The sequence below is a fragment of the Convolutriloba macropyga genome, chromosome 3 (assembly GCF_964194025.1).
Source record: "Convolutriloba macropyga chromosome 3, txConMacr16.3, whole genome shotgun sequence".
Classification (NCBI taxonomy): Eukaryota; Metazoa; Xenacoelomorpha; order Acoela; family Convolutidae; genus Convolutriloba; species Convolutriloba macropyga.
The window spans coordinates 40712357-40736821 of record NC_134470.1 but is presented as its reverse complement, the minus strand read 5'-3'; the positions used below and the strand labels follow the sequence as shown (position 1 = coordinate 40736821).

Below are 24465 nucleotides of genomic sequence, written 5' to 3'. Positions count from 1 at the left end.
TTAACTATAGTAAATGTTCATAAAATTTAACGTTTCATAAGTGAGTTCAGAAGTGATTTTTTTTAGTGAGGCAAGTCACGCAATTGACATAAAAGCAGAAATGGCGTCATGCACACAGATTTTGACTGCAAAGCAGTAGAAGTCAATGAAGTCACTGAAAAAGTGAATTCCAAGAAGTCAGGTCGTAAGAATCATCGATGGAGACGACGAATTTAAAAACATAGCAGGACAAGTCCTGACGTACAATTCCAAGAACTTTCATTGACTAAAGAAAAACTAGACCTGGAACGAAATATGAATGGATTGGGAAATCCATTCAGAAGAAAATCCGATCCAAATAATCGAAAAATAGTAAATACCAAAGTGAAATTGCCGCATGTGAACAAAAAACCAGTAGCCCGAAAATGAATTTCTGTTTTCTCACTCTACTTTAAAATTAGAGCAAACAAAATTCACGCCGCAAAACCACTCGCTTTTTCGCTCCACTTCCTGTTTCGGCGTGACCGAAATCACCACTCAAATTTGACCTCAAAAATCATGAAAATGTGTGAACAGATCTTGAAAAAACATAGCAGTACAAATCCTGACGTACAAGTCAGAATTTTCATTGACTAAACAAAAAAAACTAGACCTAGAACGGACTACGGGAGAATTGGAAAAACTATTTCTAAAAAAAATCAGATAGGAAAAAAAACAGAAAATCAATGTAGAAATGTCGTTAGCGAGAACAGAAAACCAATAGCCAGAAACGTAAATTTGATTCTAACGAAAAACTAGGAATAGAATGCACTATGAATGGATTAGGAAATCTATTTAGAAAAAATCCGATCAAAAAAAATTGACAAAATAGTAAAAATCAAAGTGAAATTGACGCATAAGAACAAAAATCCACTAGCGAGAAAGCGAATCTTTTTTCAAACACCGTTTTCTCACTTTACTTTATAATTAGAGAAAAAAAACAATTCACGCCGCAAAACCACTCGCTTTTTGGCGCCACCTACTGTTTCGGCGTGACTAAAATCACTACTCCAAATTGACCTCAAAAATCATGAAAATGTGTGAACAGACCTTTAAAAAAAGACAGCGCCCCAATACAATTCAAACTCTTTGAATTGTAAAAAGAAAACGGAAAATCAATGTCAAAATGCCGCATGTGAACAAAAAACCACTATTGAGAAAGCGAATTTTTGTTCAAACACCGTTTTCTCACTCTACTTTAAAATTGGAGCAATAAAAAATTTCAGGCCGCAAAACCACTCGCTTTTTTGCTCCACTTCCTGTTTCGGCGTGACCGAAATCACCACTCAAATTTGACCTCAAAAATCATAAAAAGGTGTGAACAGATCTTAAAAAAAACATAGCAGGACAAGTCCTGACGTAATATTCAAAGAATTTTCATTGATTAAGCAAAAAAAATAGACCTAGAGCGGACTATGAGAGAATTGGGAAAACTATTTCTAAAAAAATCAGATAAAAAAGAAAAAACAGATGTGTAAATTTGATTCTAACGAAAAATTAGGAATAAAATAAACTATGAATGGATTGGGAAAAACATTTAGAAAAAAATCCTATCGAAAAAACAGTAAAAAAGCAAAGTGAAATTGCCTCATGTGAACCAAAAGCACTAGCGGGAAAGCGAATTTTTGTTCAAACACCATCTTCTCATTAGTTTGAATTTAGAGCGAAAAAAATTAACGCCGGAAAACCACTCGCTTTTTCGCTCCATTTCCTGTTTCGGCGCGAACAAAATCACTACTCCAAATGGACTTCAAAAATCAATCATGAAAATGTGTGAACAGATCTTAAAAAAAGACAGCGCCCCAATACAATTCAAATTCTTTGAATTGTAAAAAAACCAAGAGCACCGCAATATAGCTCCGCTCAGTTTACAGCTTCGCAGCTATAAAAAACACCATGAGATCAATAATAGCCTCACTATCACGTCGTGTAAATCAAAAAAATTCGCTGAATTCTTTTACTGCTCGGGGCTAGCAAAATTACAAACTATGAAATAATTCTTCCTTTTCATCGAAAAATCATCGATTTTCTAAAAGGAAAGTGTGATGAGGTCGTTTTCAATATAGATTTAATTCAATTAATAGTGTAAGCGCATTTAAGGCGTGGGTAGAAAAATACGTTAAGCCTGTATTCTGCAGGGAGAACAAAAAATTGTATCAGCAAAGATTGAAACCGATTTTCAAGAGCATTTTTATTTATCTCTTCGATTGACCAAAATTGGTGAAATAAAAAAGTGAAGCTCGCAAAAAAGTTTCAAGTCCATATTTAGATGAAACATCTATACCCTAAATATTGCTTGATGAAACAGTAAATTGAAATTCTTTTTAGTTTGATCTATCCGAAGACGCAAATTTTAATCCCCACTGGATTTTTGAAATTTTCCACACATTATGCAGGAGAATTGGCTTTCAAAGATTGCAATCGGTCTCCTTAGTTCATATAGACACAAACTAAAAATATATTGCCAAAAAATTACTAATGAAATGTGTGGTTCTTGAAAAGATCGTGTAGTTTGCCACACTGGTCTGTCCTATATCAGTTTATGAAGAACTTAACGTTTGAGATTAATATACAATCTGAATTTAATGGCATCAGAACTTTGATTCCTCTAACCGTGAGTAGCGAATGCCTTAAGTATGGCGACAAGCAGTCCAACATTAACAGGTCTCATCTGCACAGCCAATAGAAGTCTGTCTGGGTCGGAATGCACATGCTCGAACACGTTCAGTCGTAGACAGTCAAGCTGCTGGTTGGCGTGGAGCAGCTTCAACAGAACGTACATCGATAGCCTGGTCGAGGCAGCTATCTCCCTTTCTAAAAAATCTCGATAGTACAAGAGACCGCCGTTGTCGCAAAAAACAACAACAGTATAACATAGCCGGCAAATTGCAGGAAAATAGCCGTCGTTTTCTGAGTGTCATTTTTTATTTGGTGCGCAAATTCTGCATATTCGGTTAGATTAAAACTACACTTATTCCAGCTTCGAAACAACACTATTAAGTATAATACTAACGCCAGCTAGCAATCGCTTCAATGAACTTTATTAACCTGATGCACTATGACTTAACGACCGCGCTTTATATCCTTATCCTGTTTCTTTTGTTCTTTTGGTTTTGCTCTTCTGACTTTGACCGTATTCACTATATTGCGTAATTCAATGCGTGAAATAATTTAAAATCCATTCAGTTGAAACAGTGAGTGAGGTAAGTCTCAAGTCAAACGTGAAAATCGTGACTTTTGTAAAACGTGATGAAAAGGTGAAGAGAATTAGAAAAACAGCCGGAAGAATTCAAGAAACGACTCGTACTCATATTCTCCGAAAGAACTGGCTTCTCAAATAGCTAATATCTCCTAGCACAAGGAATCAATGCAAAGAAAACAACAGTCTTCAGTCAATGAACAAAAGAAAATTTTCGAGAAAAAATTAACATGAAAAATAAAAAATAAAAAAATAACATGAAAAATAAGAAAATTTGAACCATCTAGTGCAAATACACATGCAAACGCAAACCGTTGTATCAAGCAACCACTTATACAAACACAAAACATCAGCCAAGCCTTAATGAGTTCACAAACATCCCTCCTTTTTAAAAAGAAAATTTGAGAAATTGTGTAAAAATTCTCATTTTTTGTCACATTGCATAGAAAGAGACATCTTTGTAGCAAATGAAACATACATCCCTTAGAATTAATAGAAATTACAGGAAAGAAATTTTGATTCAATTACCAATAAACGCAATGAAACAATATGATAGGCCAAACATTGTAATAAGACTAAATATCAGCAAACTATTTGAAAAACCTTAAATTAATCAACTTAGAGACAAAAGAAGCATAATATAAATCAAAGTAAAAAAATCGTTTAAAATCAATCTAAGACCCCATCAATATTCGTAGAAAGTATTTATCAGAACAATTTTTAAACGGTATTTCAAGCAAATTCTCAGTGCCGCACTGTCAAAAGAAATCAATTGCAAAAAAAATCTAAGAAAAACTATGATGACTAACAACTGATGACAGCAGAGATGATGAAACTATAGGTCTCAGTAAAATTATAAACTAATACACGCAAGAATGTGGAAAATAAGGACAGAAACAATAAAAACACATGAAAAACAAAAAGACTAGTTCTTGATTTCTGAAAATTGAAAATCGAAAAAAAATAGGTAGAAAAACAATTACATTTCCTTATTTAGCAAAGAATTATATTACATTACTTTTGTTAAAAATAAAAAGTAGAGACATACTTCAACTTCAAAGACTGTAAACAATAAAAATTTAAATGAGATGATTGCCAAGTTTTTTTTTCAAAATTGCACTTGTGAATTTTTTTGCAGAATTTCAAAAACTGAACGCCACACAATCATTCAACTAGTAGTAACAGAAAATTACAATCCCTGACAGTGAACAAAAAGACTTTCTAATATTTAAATTTAGAAAACAAACAGAAAACAGTAAACTAGAAAGAATAATCGGGAAAGCATATGTACAAATTTTTAAAACATGCGTCACGTTAGAAAGAGGCATTGAATGCATGAAATAACAAATAAATTGTCATATGCACTGCTTTGCGAACCTACTTTTTTTAAAAAAAGAAGCTTTTTTCAACAACTTCCTCCCCCTTTTCATACTTAGTAGAGAATCGCCCCTTCTGTGCTATTCTTTACAATATTATTTTGCCTACAGTTTAGATAGCCGAATAATAGTTTAATCGTAATTGCGGACCGCTGTTCATGTTTATGCCTCTCATGCGCTGTGGGATGTCGCCCGGAAATCGCGGATTGGTTATCGCGGCGAAACCAAGCCAACTCACCGAACCGCCAGTTGGAAATTCTTTTCGCTTTGTATTCCAATTGGGTTAATTAACATAGCATGGGGCATATATTTTATTATATTCTATTCAATATATTCAATTTAACACAGTATGCGCATACGTGGAAAGCTATTAGTCGTCTCTGATTGGTTAATAAATCGCTCGCTTAAATTCTATTCAAGAATAGCCCCCTATTGAAAAAAGGGCAATTGTTGAAAAGATCCAAGAATCTCTTTTAAAATCCAAAAAGGAAGAAATTAATTTTAAAAAAGCCAAAAATGAAAGAATAACTTGGAAATATGCGCTAATTTGGAAATAAAACGCATTATTAGATTCTGTGATATAAAAACACTGTGGTATAAATTTCAGAGGTTCACATAATAATACAGCTTCTATTAAAAATTAATTCTAAAAAAATAAATTATAAGCAAAAAACTGGGCCAATTGAACGAAAAACAGCTAAAATGGTAATCTATATGCGGCATTCAGTCAAAAAACACTTTTCAAAGTGGAAATATGCTTCAACTTGGAAATATGCGCTAATTTGGAATTAAAACGCATTATTAGATTCTGTGATATAAAAACACTGTGGTATAAATTTCAGAGGTTCACATAATAATACAGCTTCTATTAAAAATTATTTCTAAAAAAAATAAATTATAAGCAAAAAACCGGGCCAATTGAACTTGGAAATATGCGCTAATTTGGAAATAAAACGCATTATTAGATTCTGTGATATAAAAACACTGTGGTATAAATTTCAGAGGTTCACATAATAATACAGCTTCTATTCAAAATTATTTCTAAAAAAAATAAATTAAGCAAAAAAACTGGGCCAATTGAACGAAAAACAGCTAAAATGGTAATCTATATGCGCCATTCAGTCAAAAAACACTTTTCAAAGTCGAAAAGTCATTCACTGATCGATGCGCATGATCAAAAAACTTCCCTCGCCCAGAAAAAATTAGTTCATACGGCAATTTCACTATTTCGCTCTAGGTCAAAACGCCGTCCGAACGAATAGTAGTTCCGGTAAAAAAAAACATTGACAACGCCAATACTCCTCTCCGAGTCGTAAAAAGGAGAGCGCCTAAATAATAGCCGTTCAGACACGGACGGCGGCTATTAAAAATTAAAAAAGATAAAGGAAGACCTCAGTGAAGACTAAAATTGTCCCTTATGAAAAAACGTTTTCGAGTGGAAATCACACATCTTGGTTTTGCACGAGAGACATTTCCTCTCGTGATAAACAATTTCAGTTTTTTATGTCATTTAAAGATGCTTGTTCACGCGAACCTTCAGTAAATTGAGAAGAGCATAAACGGAGCACAAATTTCCACTCTTGGGCGTTCCTCGATAACAAAAGGATAAGACACTAAAAGTATCTCCCTTGATATGTATTGTTTAGTACTTAACTCATAGATTACGTTCTTTATTTAACTCTAAAGAGCTCGGGATCTTTCGAAATATTTAGAATTTTCTCAAAGACACCGCTTAAACAACGGCAAGGAAGGTGGTTCTGAGATTTTCTGCACAATTTACCTCTCGCGTGAGATAAGCTTAAAAATGGCGTCATCACACGATTTCTGGGCCTTCACACAAGTGACCACACAAGAGTATTTGAAGAATTTTTTAGGTATTTTTTCATGAATCATTGTTTTGGCCCCCGCAGGTTTTGCATAGGTTATGTGACTCTGCTGAATTGACTGACAAAATCTGGCTTTTATCGAGAACCGCTTAGTGATTATTGATGTTAAGCCAGAATTTCGAAGTGGATTCTGCAGGGTCACGAAACGTTGGTCAAAAGCCGCAACTTGCACGTTTCAACTTTTAGCCTGTTAACCTCTGGCACTGCAATTTTAAACGTGTAAGTTCGTGTTTCACAAGAATCTCCGCGTAAGTTTTTCTCTAAATTCACATGAACATGCGCTCTAACATAATTTAACAACAAGTTTTAAACAGGAAATTTTACCTTATTAGCACGTAAATATTCATGTAATTTACTATTAAAAGTTACATTCAATGCGATATAAATCACATGAAAATTCGCGAATCCCAACCCGAGAGGCTCATGCTCAATTAAATGAAAAAATTGCGTAATATATCGGTTGTTACCTTTGCGAAAAATCGTCTCACAGCCCAATTTTAATGTGACCAGCTGGATTTTTTTTATTGGTAATGAACTTCTTTTCATTAGTGAGTATGAAGGCATTCAGTGGGGGCGTGAGATAAAACGCGAAAGCTCGATTAGGCAGGCGTAAGCAATTTTTGCAGCCATTAGGCAAAATTTTTCACCTAACTGTCAGATTCAAAATTCAATTGGCGCTCTCAACTGCACAAGTTTCCCCTTTAATTGTCCTTATTTGAAAGCGAAGATGGAAGTCTCGGTAAGGTGGGTTCTCACTTAATGTTCCGAGCCCGATAATCCACATTTTTGGCTTAATTGTCTAATAAGATTGAATTTTCGAATTTTTGAAAATTCAAATAATGTTAAAAAAAATAATTGGTGTTTATTTCCAACCAAATCACTCGGTGAAGTCAAAAATGCCACATTATAGGCCCAAAGAGATCTAGCATTATTAAAACTACCAGACAAGACAAGCAACAAAAACATATAACAAACATAGCTGGCAGATTGCCAGAAAATAGCCTCGTAGATCTGCAGTCTAAAAAAAACAGTAGAAAAGACAGACCACAAAATTTCGTCGTTTCATTGAAGGCTGATATGTTAAATTTTGATTAAAAATCTGTATAAGTTTGCTGCCTCTATTACCTGCTCTCAAATAACCTTCATTTAGAGTGACACATACCTATTTGACCTTATCTCTGAAGTGAGGTAAGTCAAGTGTGACTAAAACTTTAATCACGCGAATGAACAAAAAACTCGCTCCACTAAGAGCGAAAAATGACGTCACGCACGCAGTTCAGTTGAAATTGCATGAACGAATGAAAAAAAAAGTGGCTGTGACGTCATATGGTCGTAACAAAAATCATGACGACGAAATAAAAAATCCAAGAGAAGGCCAATAATAGCCCCAGCTATCGCTGTGCGGCTATTAACAAACATTATTTACATTCAAGCCTCAGTTTTTTTTTGAGAAAAGAATACTTAATCAAAAAGTCGAAATAGCGTCAAATAAAAACCAAACAAAAAATTAATTTGTAATTCAATAAAAACACAACTATTATTATTAGATTCTGTGATATAAAAACACTGTGGTATAAATTTCAGAGGTTCACATAATAATACAGCTTCTATTAAAAATTAATTCTAAAAAAAATAAATTATAAGCAAAAAACTGGGCCAATTGAACGAAAAACAGCTAAAATGGTAATCTATATGCGGCATTCAGTCAAAAAACACTTTTCAAAGTGGAAATATGCTTCAACTTGGAAATATGCGCTAATTTGGAATTAAAACGCATTATTAGATTCTGTGATATAAAAACACTGTGGTATAAATTTCAGAGGTTCACATAATAATACAGCTTCTATTAAAAATTATTTCTAAAAAAAATAAATTATAAGCAAAAAACCGGGCCAATTGAACTTGGAAATATGCGCTAATTTGGAAATAAAACGCATTATTAGATTCTGTGATATAAAAACACTGTGGTAAAATTTCAGAGGTTCACATAATAATACAGCTTCTATTCAAAATTATTTCTAAAAAAAATAAATTAAGCAAAAAAACTGGGCCAATTGAACGAAAAACAGCTAAAATGGTAATCTATATGCGCCATTCAGTCAAAAAACACTTTTCAAAGTCGAAAAGTCATTCACTGATCGATGCGCATGATCAAAAAACTTCCCTCGCCCAGAAAAAATTAGTTCATACGGCAATTTCACTATTTCGCTCTAGGTCAAAACGCCGTCCGAACGAATAGTAGTTCCGGTAAAAAAAAACATTGACAACGCCAATACTCCTCTCCGAGTCGTAAAAAGGAGAGCGCCTAAATAATAGCCGTTCAGACACGGACGGCGGCTATTAAAAATTAAAAAAGATAAAGGAAGACCTCAGTGAAGACTAAAATTGTCCCTTATGAAAAAACGTTTTCGAGTGGAAATCACACATCTTGGTTTTGCACGAGAGACATTTCCTCTCGTGATAAACAATTTCAGTTTTTTATGTCATTTAAAGATGCTTGTTCACGCGAACCTTCAGTAAATTGAGAAGAGCATAAACGGAGCACAAATTTCCACTCTTGGGCGTTCCTCGATAACAAAAGGATAAGACACTAAAAGTATCTCCCTTGATATGTATTGTTTAGTACTTAACTCATAGATTACGTTCTTTATTTAACTCTAAAGAGCTCGGGATCTTTCGAAATATTTAGAATTTTCTCAAAGACACCGCTTAAACAACGGCAAGGAAGGTGGTTCTGAGATTTTCTGCACAATTTACCTCTCGCGTGAGATAAGCTTAAAAATGGCGTCATCACACGATTTCTGGGCCTTCACACAAGTGACCACACAAGAGTATTTGAAGAATTTTTTAGGTATTTTTTCATGAATCATTGTTTTGGCCCCCGCAGGTTTTGCATAGGTTATGTGACTCTGCTGAATTGACTGACAAAATCTGGCTTTTATCGAGAACCGCTTAGTGATTATTGATGTTAAGCCAGAATTTCGAAGTGGATTCTGCAGGGTCACGAAACGTTGGTCAAAAGCCGCAACTTGCACGTTTCAACTTTTAGCCTGTTAACCTCTGGCACTGCAATTTTAAACGTGTAAGTTCGTGTTTCACAAGAATCTCCGCGTAAGTTTTTCTCTAAATTCACATGAACATGCGCTCTAACATAATTTAACAACAAGTTTTAAACAGGAAATTTTACCTTAAAAGTTACATTCAATGCGATATAAATCACATGAAAATTCGCGAATCCCAACCCGAGAGGCTCATGCTCAATTAAATGAAAAAATTGCGTAATCTATCGGTTGTTATCTTTGCGAAAAATCGTCTCACAGCCCAATTTTATTGTGACCAGCTGGATTTTTTTTATTGGTAATGAACTTCTTTTCATTAGTGAGTATGAAGGCATTCAGTGGGGGCGTGAGATAAAACGCAAAAGCTCGATTAGGCAGGCGTAAGCAATTTTTGCAGCCATTAGGCAAAATTTTTCACCTAACTGTCAGATTCAAAATTCAATTGGCGCTCTCAACTGCACAAGTTTCCCCCTTAATTGTCCTTATTTGAAAGCGAAGATGGAAATCTCGGTAAGGTGGGTTCTCACTTAATGTTCCGAGCACGATAATCCACATTTTTGGCTTAATTGTCTAATAAGATTGAATTTTCGAATTTTTGAAAATTCAAATAATGTTAAAAAAAATAATTGGTGTATATTTCCAACCAAATCACTCGGTGAAGTCAAAAATGCCACATTATAGGCCCAATGAGATCTAGCATTATTAAAACTACCAGACAAGACAAGCAACAAAAAAAAATAACAAACATAGCTGGCAGAATGCCAGAAAATAGCGTCGTAGATGTGCAGTCTAAAAAAACAGTAGAAAAGACAGACCACAAATTTTCGTCGTTTCATTGAAGGCTGATAAGTTAAATTTTGATTAAAAATCTGTATAAGTTTTGCTGCCTCTATTACCTGCTCTCAAATAAACTTCATTTAGAGTGACACATACCCATTTGACATTATCTCTGAATTAAAGTAAGTAAAAGTCAATTTCAAAGTGAGGAAGTCATTTTTGAGAGTGAGGTAAGTCAAGTGTGACTAAAACTTTAATCACGCGAATTAACAAAAAACTCGCTCCACTAAGAGCGAAATATAACGTCACGCACGCAGTTCAGTTGAAATTGCATGAACGAATGAACAAAAAGTGGCTGTGACGTCATATGGTCGTAAAAAAAATCTTTACGACGAAATAAAAAATCCAAGAGAAGGCCAATAATAGCCCCAGCTATCGCTGAGCGGCTAATAACAAACATTATTTACATTCAAGCCTCAGCTCTTTTTGAGAAAAGAATACTTAATCAAAAAGTCGAAATAGCGTCAAATAAAAACCAAACAAAAAATTATTTTGTAATTCAATAAAAACACGTTGCAGCGGTCCTTATTAAGACTTGGTAACAAGAAAACAGAAAAGAACAAAAACAAATAAACATAGCTGGCAGATTGCCAGAAAATAGCCTCGTAGATCTGCAGTCTAAAAAAACAGTAGAAAAGACAGACCACAAAATTTCGTCGTTTCATTGAAGGCTGATATGTTAAATGTTGATTAAAAATCTGTATAAGTTTTGCTGCCTCTATTACCTGCTCTCAAATAACCTTCATTTAGAGTGACACATACTTATTTGACCTTATCTCTGAATTAAAGTAAATAAAAGTCAATTTCAAAGTGAGGAAGTCATTTTTGAGAGTGAGGTAAGTCAAGTGTGATTAAAACTTTAATCACGCGAATGAACAAAAACTCGCTCCACTAAGAGCGAAAAATGACGTCACGCACGCAGTTCAGTTGAAATTGCATGAACGAATGAAAAAAAAAGTGGCTGTGACGTCATATGGTCGTAACAAAAATCATGACGACGAAATAAAAAATCCAAGAGAAGGCCAATAATAGCCCCAGCTATCGCTGTGCGGCTATTAACAAACATTATTTACATTCAAGCCTCAGCTCTTTTTGAGAAAAGAATACTTAATCAAAAAGTCGAAATAGCGTCAAATAAAAACCAAACAAAAAATTATTTTGTAATTCAATAAAAACACGTTGCAGCGGTCCTTATTAAGACTTGGTAACAAGAAAACAGAAAAGAACAAAAACAAATAAACATAGCTGGCAGATTGCCAGAAAATAGCCTCGTAGATCTGCAGTCTAAAAAAACAGTAGAAAAGACAGACCACAAAATTTCGTCGTTTCATTGAAGGCTGATATGTTAAATGTTGATTAAAAATCTGTATAAGTTTTGCTGCCTCTATTACCTGCTCTCAAATAACCTTCATTTAGAGTGACACATACTTATTTGACCTTATCTCTGAATTAAAGTAAATAAAAGTCAATTTCAAAGTGAGGAAGTCATTTTTGAGAGTGAGGTAAGTCAAGTGTGATTAAAACTTTAATCACGCGAATGAACAAAAACTCGCTCCACTAAGAGCGAAAAATGACGTCACGCACGCAGTTCAGTTGAAATTGCATGAACGAATGAACAAAAAGTGGCTGTGACGTCATATGGTCGTAACAAAAATAATGACGACGAAATAAAAAATCCAAGAGAAGGCCAATAATAGCCCCAGCTATCGCTGTGCGGCTATTAACAAACATTATTTACATTCAAACCTCAGTCTCTTTTTGAGAAAAGAATACTTAATTAAAATGTCAAAATAGCGTCAAATAAAACCAAACAAAACAAATTAATTTGTAATTCAATAAAAACACGTTGCAGCGGTCCTTATTAAGACTTGGTAACAAGAAAACAGAAAAGAACAAAAACAAATAAACATAGCTGGCAGATTGCCAGAAAACAGCCTCGTAGATCTGCAGTCTAAAAAAACAGTAGAAAAGACAGACCACAAAATTTCGTCGTTTCATTGAAGGCTGATAAGTTAAATTTTGATTAAAAATCTGTATAAGTTTTGCTGCCTCTATTACCTGCTCTCAAATAAACTTCATTTAGAGTGACACATACCCATTTGACATTATCTCTGAATTAAAGTAAGTAAAAGTCAATTTCAAAGTGAGGAAGTCATTTTTGAGAGTGAGGTAAGTCAAGTGTGACTAAAACTTTAATCACGCGAATTAACAAAAAACTCGCTCCACTAAGAGCGAAATATAACGTCACGCACGCAGTTCAGTTGAAATTGCATGAACGAATGAACAAAAAGTGGCTGTGACGTCATATGGTCGTAAAAAAAATCTTTACGACGAAATAAAAAATCCAAGAGAAGGCCAATAATAGCCCCAGCTATCGCTGAGCGGCTAATAACAAACATTATTTACATTCAAGCCTCAGCTCTTTTTGAGAAAAGAATACTTAATCAAAAAGTCGAAATAGCGTCAAATAAAAACCAAACAAAAAATTATTTTGTAATTCAATAAAAACACGTTGCAGCGGTCCTTATTAAGACTTGGTAACAAGAAAACAGAAAAGAACAAAAACAAATAAACATAGCTGGCAGATTGCCAGAAAATAGCCTCGTAGATCTGCAGTCTAAAAAAACAGTAGAAAAGACAGACCACAAAATTTCGTCGTTTCATTGAAGGCTGATATGTTAAATGTTGATTAAAAATCTGTATAAGTTTTGCTGCCTCTATTACCTGCTCTCAAATAACCTTCATTTAGAGTGACACATACTTATTTGACCTTATCTCTGAATTAAAGTAAATAAAAGTCAATTTCAAAGTGAGGAAGTCATTTTTGAGAGTGAGGTAAGTCAAGTGTGATTAAAACTTTAATCACGCGAATGAACAAAAACTCGCTCCACTAAGAGCGAAAAATGACGTCACGCACGCAGTTCAGTTGAAATTGCATGAACGAATGAAAAAAAAAGTGGCTGTGACGTCATATGGTCGTAACAAAAATCATGACGACGAAATAAAAAATCCAAGAGAAGGCCAATAATAGCCCCAGCTATCGCTGTGCGGCTATTAACAAACATTATTTACATTCAAGCCTCAGCTCTTTTTGAGAAAAGAATACTTAATCAAAAAGTCGAAATAGCGTCAAATAAAAACCAAACAAAAAATTATTTTGTAATTCAATAAAAACACGTTGCAGCGGTCCTTATTAAGACTTGGTAACAAGAAAACAGAAAAGAACAAAAACAAATAAACATAGCTGGCAGATTGCCAGAAAATAGCCTCGTAGATCTGCAGTCTAAAAAAACAGTAGAAAAGACAGACCACAAAATTTCGTCGTTTCATTGAAGGCTGATATGTTAAATGTTGATTAAAAATCTGTATAAGTTTTGCTGCCTCTATTACCTGCTCTCAAATAACCTTCATTTAGAGTGACACATACTTATTTGACCTTATCTCTGAATTAAAGTAAATAAAAGTCAATTTCAAAGTGAGGAAGTCATTTTTGAGAGTGAGGTAAGTCAAGTGTGATTAAAACTTTAATCACGCGAATGAACAAAAACTCGCTCCACTAAGAGCGAAAAATGACGTCACGCACGCAGTTCAGTTGAAATTGCATGAACGAATGAACAAAAAGTGGCTGTGACGTCATATGGTCGTAACAAAAATAATGACGACGAAATAAAAAATCCAAGAGAAGGCCAATAATAGCCCCAGCTATCGCTGTGCGGCTATTAACAAACATTATTTACATTCAAACCTCAGTCTCTTTTTGAGAAAAGAATACTTAATTAAAATGTCAAAATAGCGTCAAATAAAACCAAACAAAACAAATTAATTTGTAATTCAATAAAAACACGTTGCAGCGGTCCTTATTAAGACTTGGTAACAAGAAAACAGAAAAGAACAAAAACAAATAAACATAGCTGGCAGATTGCCAGAAAATAGCCTCGTAGATCTGCAGTCTAAAAAAAACAGTAGAAAAGACAGACCACAAAACTTCGTCGTTTCATTGAAGGCTGATATGTTAAATGTTGATTAAAAATCTGTATAAGTTTTGCTGCCTCTATTGCCTGCTCTCAAATAACCTTCATTTAGAGTGACACATACCCATTTGACCTTATCTCTGAATTAAAGTAAATAAAAGTCAATTTCAACGTGAGGAAGTCATTTTTGAGAGTGGGGTAAGTCAAGTGTGACCAAAACTTTAATCACGCGAATGAACAAAAAACTCGCTCCACTAAGAGCGAAATATGACGTCACGCACGCAGTTCAGTTGAAATTGCATGAACGAATGAACAAAAAGTGGCTGTGACGTCACATGGTCGTAAAAAAAATCTTTACGACGAAATAAAAAATCCAAGAGAAGGCCAATAAAAACCCCAGCTATCGCTGTGCGGCTATTAACAAACATTATTTACATTCAAACCTCAGTCTCTTTTTGAGAAAAGAATACTTAATTAAAATGTCAAAATAGCGTCAAATAAAACCAAACAAAACAAATTAATTTGTAATTCAATAAAAACACGTTGCAGCGGTCCTTATTAAGACTTGGTAACAAGAAAACAGAAAAGAACAAAAACAAATAAACATAGCTGGCAGATTGCCAGAAAATAGCCTCGTAGATCTGCAGTCTAAAAAAACAGTAGAAAAGACAGACCACAAAATTTCGTCGTTTCATTGAAGGCTGATATGTTAAATGTTGATTAAAAATCTGTATAAGTTTTGCTGCCTCTATTGCCTGCTCTCAAATAACCTTCATTTAGAGTGACACATACCCACTTGACCTTATCTCTGAATTAAAGTAAATAAAAGTCAATTTCAACGTGAGGAAGTCATTTTTGAGAGTGAGGTAAGCCAAGTGTGACTAAAACTTTAATCACGCAAATGAACAAAAAACTCGCTCCACTAAGAGCGAAAAATGACGTCACGCACGCAGTTCAGTTGAAATTGCATGAACGAATGAAAAAAAAAGTGGCTGTGACGTCATATGGTCGTAACAAAAATCATGACGACGAAATAAAAAATCCAAGAGAAGGCCAATAATAGCCCCAGCTATCGCTGTGCGGCTATTAACAAACATTATTTACATTCAAACCTCAGTCTCTTTTTGAGAAAAGAATACTTAATTAAAATGTCAAAATAGCGTCAAATAAAACCAAACAAAACAAATTAATTTGTAATTCAATAAAAACACGTTGCAGCGGTCCTTATTAAGACTTGGTAACAAGAAAACAGAAAAGAACAAAAACAAATAAACATAGCTGGCAGATTGCCAGAAAATAGCCTCGTAGATCTGCAGTCTAAAAAAACAGTAGAAAAGACAGACCACAAAATTTCGTCGTTTCATTGAAGGCTGATATGTTAAATGTTGATTAAAAATCTGTATAAGTTTTGCTGCCTCTATTGCCTGCTCTCAAATAACCTTCATTTAGAGTGACACATACCCATTTGACCTTATCTCTGAATTAAAGTAAATAAAAGTCAATTTCAACGTGAGGAAGTCATTTTTGAGAGTGAGGTAAGCCAAGTGTGACTAAAACTTTAATCACGCAAATGAACAAAAAAACTCGCTCCACTAAGAGCGAAAAATGACGTCACGCACGCAGTTCAGTTGAAATTGCATGAACGAATGAAAAAAAAAAGTGGCTGTGACGTCATATGGTCGTAACAAAAATCATGACGACGAAATAAAAAATCCAAGAGAAGGCCAATAATAGCCCCAGCTATCGCTGTGCGGCTATTAACAAACATTATTTACATTCAAGCCTCAGTTTTTTTTGAGAAAAGAATACTTAATCAAAAAGTCGAAATAGCGTCAAATAAAAACCAAACAAAAAATTAATTTGTAATTCAATAAAAACACGTTGCAGCGGTCCTTATTAAGACTTGGTAACAAGAAAACAGAAAAGAACAAAAACAAATAAACATAGCTGGCAGATTGCCAGAAAATAGCCTCGTAGATCTGCAGTCTAAAAAAAACAGTAGAAAAGACAGACCACAAAACTTCGTCGTTTCATTGAAGGCTGATATGTTAAATGTTGATTAAAAATCTGTATAAGTTTTGCTGCCTCTATTACCTGCTCTCAAATAACCTTCATTTTGAGTGACACATACCCATTTGACCTTATCTCTGAATTAAAGTGAATAAAAGTCAATTTCAACGTGAGGAAGTCATTTTTGAGAGTGAGGTAAGTCAAGTGTGACTAAAACTTTAATCACGCGAATGAACAAAAACTCGTTCCACTAAGAGCGCAAAATGACGTCACGCACGCAGTTCAGTTGAAATTGCATGAACGAATGAACAAAAAGTGGCTGTGACGTCATATGGTCGTAACAAAAATCTTTACGACGAAATAAAAAATCCAAAAGAAGGCCAATAATAGCCCCAGCTATCGCTGAGCAGCTAATAACAAACATTATTTACATTCAAGCCTCAGTCTTTTTTTGAGAAAAGAATACTTAATCAAAAAGTCGAAATAGCGTCAAATAAAAACCAAACAAAAAATTAATTTGTAATTCAATAAAAACACGTTGCAGCGGTCATTATTAAGACTTGGTAACAAGAAAACAGAAAAGAACAAAAACAAATAAACATAGCTGGCAGATTGCCAGAAAATAGCCTCGTAGATCTGCAGTCTAAAAAAACAGCAGAAAAGACAGACCACAAAACTTCGTCGTTTCATTGACGGCTGATATGTTAAATGTTGATTAAAAATCTGTATAAGTTTTGCTGCCTCTATTACCTGCTCTCAAATAACCTTCATTTTGAGTGACACATACCCACTTGACCTTATCTCTGAATTAAAGTGAATAAAAGTCAATTTCAACGTGAGGAAGTCATTTTTGAGAGTGAGGTAAGTCAAGTGTGACTAAAACTTTAATCACGCGAATGAACAAAAAACTCGCTCCACTAAGAGAGAAAAATGACGTCACGCACGCAGTTCAGTTGAAATTGCATGAACGAATGAACAAAAAGTGGCTGTGACGTCATATGGTCGTAAAAAAAATCTTTACGACGAAATAAAAAATCCAAGAGAAGGCCAATAATAGCCCCAGCTATCGCTGAGCGGCTAATAACAAACATTATTTACATTCAAACCTCAGTCTCTTTTTGAGAAAAGAATACTTAATTAAAAGGTCAAAATAGCGTCAAATAAAAACCAAACAAAACAAATTAATTTGTAATTCAAAAAAAACACGTTGCAGCGGTCCTTATTGAGACTTGGTAACAAGAAAACAAAAAAGAATAAAAACGGCAAATTAAAACACGTTTATATTTTTTGAAAACAAATAAAGTCAATTATTGGAAACCATTAGATATTAACTGAAATAATTAAATAGAATTATATTCAATTATATCTCCAAATGAAGAAAATGAGATCTGTTGAATTAGAGAATACGCCGATGGTCTACAAAAACGAAAGACAAATAGATACGAAAAACAAAAATGCAAAAAATTGCGAGAAAACAGCGTCAAGCTTTAAAACAAGCAATGCCCTAAAAACATTAGATAGGATCAATTATGCCTTTCTTAAACACCAAAAGTGGATATGCCTTCTGTAAGTAAAGAGACTACGTAGCAAGAAGTCAAAAAGAACAGTAGAGTGCAAAAATATCGGTTGTTACTTTTGCGAAAAATCGTATCACAGCCCAACTTTAATGTGACCAGGTGGAATTTTCTTTATTGGCAATGAACTTCTTTTCATAAGTGAGTATGAAGGTATCAGTGGGGCGTCAGATATAACGCAAAAGCTCGATTAGGCAGGCGTATTCAATTTTTGCAAGCATTAGGCAAAATTTTTCACCTAACTTTCCTATTCAAATTCAATTGGCGCTCTCAACTACACAAGTTTCCCTCTTAATTGCCTTTATTTGAAAACGATGATGGAAGCCTCTATAAGGTGCCTTTTCACATCAGGTTCCGAGCCCGATAATCCACATTTTTGGCTGAATTGTCTGATAAAATTGAATTTCCGAATTTTTGAAAAATTTTGAAAATTCAAATAATGTTAAAAAAATAATTGGTGTATGCTTCCAACCCAAATCACTCGGCGAAGTCAAAAATGCCACATTAGAGGCCCAATGAGATCTACCATTATTAGGACTACCAGACGAGACAAGCAACAAAAACAAATAACAATAAACATTTTTTACATTCAAACCTCAGTCTCTTTTTGAGAAAAGAATACTTAATTAAAAAGTCGAAATAGCGTCAAACAAAAACCAAACAAAAAATTAATTTGTAATTCAATAAAAACACGTTGCAGCGGTCCTTATTAAGACTTGGTAACAAGAAAACAGAAAAGAACAAAAACGGCAAGTTAAAAATACGTTTATATTTGAAAACAAATTAAGTCGATTATTGGAAACCATTAGGTATTAACTGAAATAATTAAATAGAATTATATTCCATTATATCTCCAACTGAAGACATTGAGACCTGTTGAAATACAGAAAACGCCGATGGTTTACAAAAACAAAAGACAAATAGAAACGAAAAACAAAAATGCAAAAAATTGCGAGAAAACAGCGTCAAGCTTTGCCTTAAACAAGCAATGCCTTAAAAACATTAGATAGGATCAATTATGCCTTTCTTAAACACCAAAGTGGATATGCCACCTGTAACTAAAGAGACTAGGTAACAAGAAGTCAAAAAAGAACAGCAAAGTGTAAATATGAAAATAGCTGTCATGTCAAAGCAGTTGTCATGTAAAGACTATTGTGAGGTACGTTTGAGTAGTTATGTGTCAAGTGGTAGTCATGTTTAATGTAAGGTTTTCTGTGTTTTATTTGGCATTTCCCTATTGTCCACAACACCTTAGCTCAAGATTTTTGCCTAGCAGCTACAAAAATCGTGTAATCGAGCTCTTGCCGAATATCCCATCCCTCTATTTAATATCACAGTAAAGTATATCACAGTTATGACCAGAGAACCTTGTCCAGAAGAGTCCGAGTTGACATTGAGGATGGCGAGGATGGAGTGGATGAGTTTGACAAAGACCTCCTCCAGTTTGAACAGGTGTCGTGATACCATGTAACAAATGAACAACACCAGATTGTCGTAAACACCACTGTTCTCTATCTGTAAAACAAACAACAATTGAAAAACATAGCCTGCAGATTGCCGGAAAATGGTTGCCAGACAGACTGTTAAACCTATGGTTTAAAAAGACAACCGAGAGCAAAGACAAAACCTCTCCAAAAATGAGATCTGGCAACCAAGCAAAATTCAAATTGCAATATAGCATTACAGTTATGTAGTGTAGGTGACCTCTAATGAATTTCCCAATATAAAAAGTCCCAATTTAGATCTAAAAATTCAGTTCAGTTGTTTTTTTGTGCAGTGATAAATTAAAAAAACTTATGGTTACGCATCGACAGAGAGCCAATGAGATCAGTCATTGAAGAAACTAAGAAACAGGACCACAAAAAAGTACTAAAAAACACGCCAAGACTAATAAAATCAGATACTTTTTGAAAACGGGTTGAGATGAAATAGTTAAAACCCTTAGATATCAAAAGAAATTATTTCATATTTTCCATTAGAGAAAAACTTTCTCAAAAATTCAAATATTGTTAATAAAATAATTGATGTATGTTTCCAACTCAAATCACTTAGTAAAGTCAATAATGCCACATCAGAGGATAAAAAAGATCTGCCATTATTTGGACTACCAGACAAGACAAGCAACAAAAACATAACCGACTAACGTCGGTCGAATTGCTCTCAAACGACCGGCGAGCGGTTGGCTTGGTCAGTAGCTAGCCACGGGGGGGGGGGGGTGCACCGGGGGCTGATGGGGGCAGCACTGGGTGGGTGGGCGGGGGGGGCAAAAGCGCGGTGGGGGGGGGGGGGGTGGAGCCAATAGTGGGGGTGGGGGGTCAACAAAGGGGGGGGGGGTGTCAACCTCTAAGAACCGCCCCTCACACCATAAGTATAAGTCTCCAAGACAGTTTGAGCTGAAACAGACCTGAAAGGCTCTAAGACCACATAATGCCCGCTGGGTGCTACCTGTTTATACCGATTTTGAGGACGAAAAGTCAAAAGCGTCAGACGAAAAATCGGTCAAGCGAAAAATCGCATAAAAAAAGACCGACAGGACTAATATAATTGCTACAAACTTCGTTTGAGAGCAATTAAACAAGTATCAACAAACATTAATTACATTTAAAAGTCTCTTTTTGAGGAAAAAAATACTTAACTAAAAAGTCGAAATAGCGTCAAACAAAAACCAAACAAAACAAATTAATTTGTAATTTACTAGAAAACACATTGCAGCGGTCTTTATTGAGACTTGGTAACAAGTAGACAAAAAAGAACCAAAACGACAAAGTTGCAAATACGTTTATATTTGCTGAAAACAAATAATTTCAAATATTGAAAACCATTAGATATTAACTGTTATCCTTAAGTAGAATTATATTCAATTATATCTCTATATGAAGACGTTGACACCTGTTAAAATAGAGACGAAAAACAAAAATTCAAAAAAGTTGCGGTAAATAGTGAAAAGTTTTAGAACAACAAGCAATGCAATAAAAACACTAGGTATGTTCGATTGTGCCTTTCTTCAACACCAAAAAGTGGATATGCGATTTGTAACTAACGAGACTGAGTAATAAGTAGTCAAAAAGGAACAGCAAAGTGCAAATATTAAGATACATCTACATTTTTTCAAAATATTTGATTTCAAAGTCATAAAAAACCTTAGCTACCGACCGAAAGCAGTAAATAGGTTCGTCTGTTCATTCACAGGAAGCCACTAAGACCTTCAATTAACCAGCATTTGTCATACGAATACAAAAAAACAGCAAAGTTGAAAATGAAAAAATCCGTTACATTCTGCTGGGAGACGGTATCGAAGCCGTTATAACCACAATCAAGATATCAGATTAAGATATCTGATAGGCAGATAATGTGACAAGACAAGAACAAGAATATCAAAGATGGAAAATTTCCAAAAATAATGTCCGCCTAATGCACTTTATGTTTTATCTGTTTCTTACATTTGTACAAAGAATGGTCAGACCAAAAATTGTTCAAGCAAAAAAATTGCATCGAAAAAGACACACACATTTACAATAACTGCTTCAACCTTTTTTCGAGAAATTAACAGAACATTATTTAATAAAAGCGAGAAATGTGAACAAAATAAACGACATGAATTCTATAATCATGATTTAGATTGAAACAAAAACGTCGGGCTAATTACGCTCAAGTAAATGGTGAGCGGTTGGCTTCGGAAGTAGCTAAATGGCGCTAAAGGATGCTAGCATTAGGCGTGCGTTGAGGGAACGAGGGGTGCGGGCCAGGACTGGACGAGGAGGGGTCAAAATCGCAAGTTGGAGGAAGGAGGACAAGGGAGCGTTGGGGTGGGGTGACTGGGGGGGGGGGGGGGTGGGGTGACTTAACGTACATGTTGGAGTACTTTAAGATCTGGCACTATATAAAGGATAAAGGAGGATCTGGCACTATAAAATCTGTTAAGACCTGGCATTCTAAAAATTGCGTGCTTCAACTACAATTCAAAAGAGTTTCTTTGACTAAACAAAAACATATATGCAGAATGGACTATCAATGGATTGGGAAAACCATTCAGAAAAAATCAGTTGAGAATTAAAAAAAACAGAAAAATTAAAGTGAAATTGCCGCATGCGAACAAAAATCACTAGCGAAAAGGCGAATTTTGGTTTAAACATCGTTTTATGGGTACTTTAAAATTAGAGCAAGAAAATTTCACGCCGAAACCAAAACAACTGGCTTTTCGCCCCACTTATTATTGCGGCGTAATCAAAACCACTTCTCCAATTTGACTTCAAAACTCACGAAAACATGTTAACAATACAACTTAAGTACTTTGAATTGTCAGAAAATTGTAGCCGTGTAGTCTGACGTTAGTTATTTAAAAAAATTGTTACTTAAACTTCACTCAAGAGAACATTAACAAATCTGTTCATCAAAAAAATATATCCGGCAAGTTGCCTGAAAATAGCCGCCGTTGATGCCCATAACAAAAATTGGGATTGAAAGAGATAAAACAAATTAGAAATGATTTTTGTACACAAACAATTTTAAAGTGCGAACTATTTTGAACTCATTCTTGAGCTGAACAAACTCCTGTTTCGTAGTGAAACAACACAGGGGCTAATATCAAAACCAATAAATATTATAAATGGTAACTAAGAACAAAGTTCGAGTAACGGTCATCTAAAATTGAGCTTTATGGGTTTATCCCGTTTCTATTTCTGATTTTGTTTTTTATACTGAATCTGTTCATTTTGAATTGCTTTGCTGAGCAACTGCTGTCTAAAACACTTTTAGCAGAATGAGAGAAGAACGAAACTAGCCTAGAGAAGTCAAAAAGATTTCACGCAAAATGTTGAACAAGCTGTGAACTCAGGCAAAGCGAAAAAATTTTAGAAAGACAAAAACAAAAAAAGAGCGCTATAATAGCCGGCTGAGAAGCTGAGGCGGCTATTAATTATAATTATCTCCCATCATATCTAACAGACGCCAAAACTTATTGCTACCCCGAACAAACCTTACACTAAATAAACTATAAAAACGCAAAAAACTGAAGGCTTTGAAAGTGACTTAACGTACATGTTGGAGTACTTTAAGATCTGGCACTATATAAAGGATAAAGGAGGATCTGGCACTATAAAATCTGTTAAGACCTGGCATTCTAAAAATTGCGTGCTTCAACTACAATTCAAAAGAGTTTCTTTGACTAAACAAAAACATATATGCAGAATGGACTATCAATGGATTGGGAAAACAATTCAGAAAAAATCAGTTGAAAATTAAAAAAAAACAGAAAAATTAAAGTGAAATTGCCGCATGCGAACAAAAATCACTAGCGAAAAGGCGAATTTTGGTTTAAACATCGTTTTATGGGTACTTTAAAATTAGAGCAAGAAAATTTCACGCCGAAACCAAAACAACTGGTTTTTTCGCCCCACTTATTATTGCGGCGTAATCAAAACCACTTCTCCAATTTGACTTCAAAACTCACGAAAACATGTTAACAATACAACTTAAGTACTTTGAATTGTCAGAAAATTGTAGCCGTGTAGTCTGACGTTAGTTATTTAAAAAAATTGTTACTTAAACTTCACTCAAGAGAACATTAACAAATCTGTTCATCAAAAAAATATATCCGGCAAGTTGCCTGAAAATAGCCGCCGTTGATGCCCATAACAAAAATTGGGATTGAAAGAGATAAAACAAATTAGAAATGATTTTTGTACACAAACAATTTTAAAGTGCGAACTATTTTGAACTCATTCTTGAGCTGAACAAACTCCTGTTTCGTAGTGAAACAACACAGGGGCTAATATCAAAACCAATAAATATTATAAATGGTAACTAAGAACAAAGTTCGAGTAACGGTCATCTAAAATTGAGCTTTATGGGTTTATCCCGTTTCTATTTCTGATTTTGTTTTTTATACTGAATCTGTTCATTTTGAATTGCTTTGCTGAGCAACTGCTGTCTAAAACACTTTTAGCAGAATGAGAGAAGAACGAAACTAGCCTAGAGAAGTCAAAAAGATTTCACGCAAAATGTTGAACAAGCTGTGAACTCAGGCAAAGCGAAAAAATTTTAGAAAGACAAAAACAAAAAAAAAGAGCGCTATAATAGCCGGCTGAGAAGCTGAGGCGGCTATTAATTATAATTATCTCCCATCAAATCTAACAGACGCCAAAACTTATTGCTACCCCGAACAAACCTTACACTAAATAAACTATAAAAACGCAAAAAACTTAAGGCTTTGAAAGGATACAAAAAGGACGAAAATATACTTAAAAGCATTTTCCAGTCTATGCTTAAAATAGTCAAACATAGCCCACTAACATCGGTTAAACTCCTCTGTCAACCAACAAGATCACTTCGGTAGTATCATAAACTGAGAGAGGTGGAAAAGCAGTAGACAAAGGTTGTACATTTATCTTCTCAACAGCTGCGGTGCAGTGCAATTCTAGAGACTAGTAAAGCTCTAAGATATCATTGACGGAAAAACGGAAAATAACTTGTATTAGTGAGACCGAGCAGAGAGGCAAGATCAACAGGAATTAGCGGAGACGGCATTGGCATAGAT

At 34.6% G+C, this 24465-nt stretch overlaps 1 protein-coding gene across 3 annotated transcripts in view; it reads right to left on the bottom strand.

Moving 5' to 3' along the window:
- Positions 1-24465, bottom strand: part of LOC142336205 (mediator of RNA polymerase II transcription subunit 12-like protein) — a 305636-nt gene that overhangs the window by 121354 nt on the left and 159817 nt on the right. For all 3 annotated transcript variants that reach the window (XM_075384862.1, XM_075384864.1, XM_075384863.1), the window contains 2 exons: positions 19298-19445; positions 2632-2832 (listed from right to left, as the gene is read on the bottom strand). In XM_075384862.1, the coding sequence (XP_075240977.1) occupies positions 2632-2832; positions 19298-19445 (349 nt within the window). The remainder of the gene's footprint in view (positions 1-2631; positions 2833-19297; positions 19446-24465) is intronic.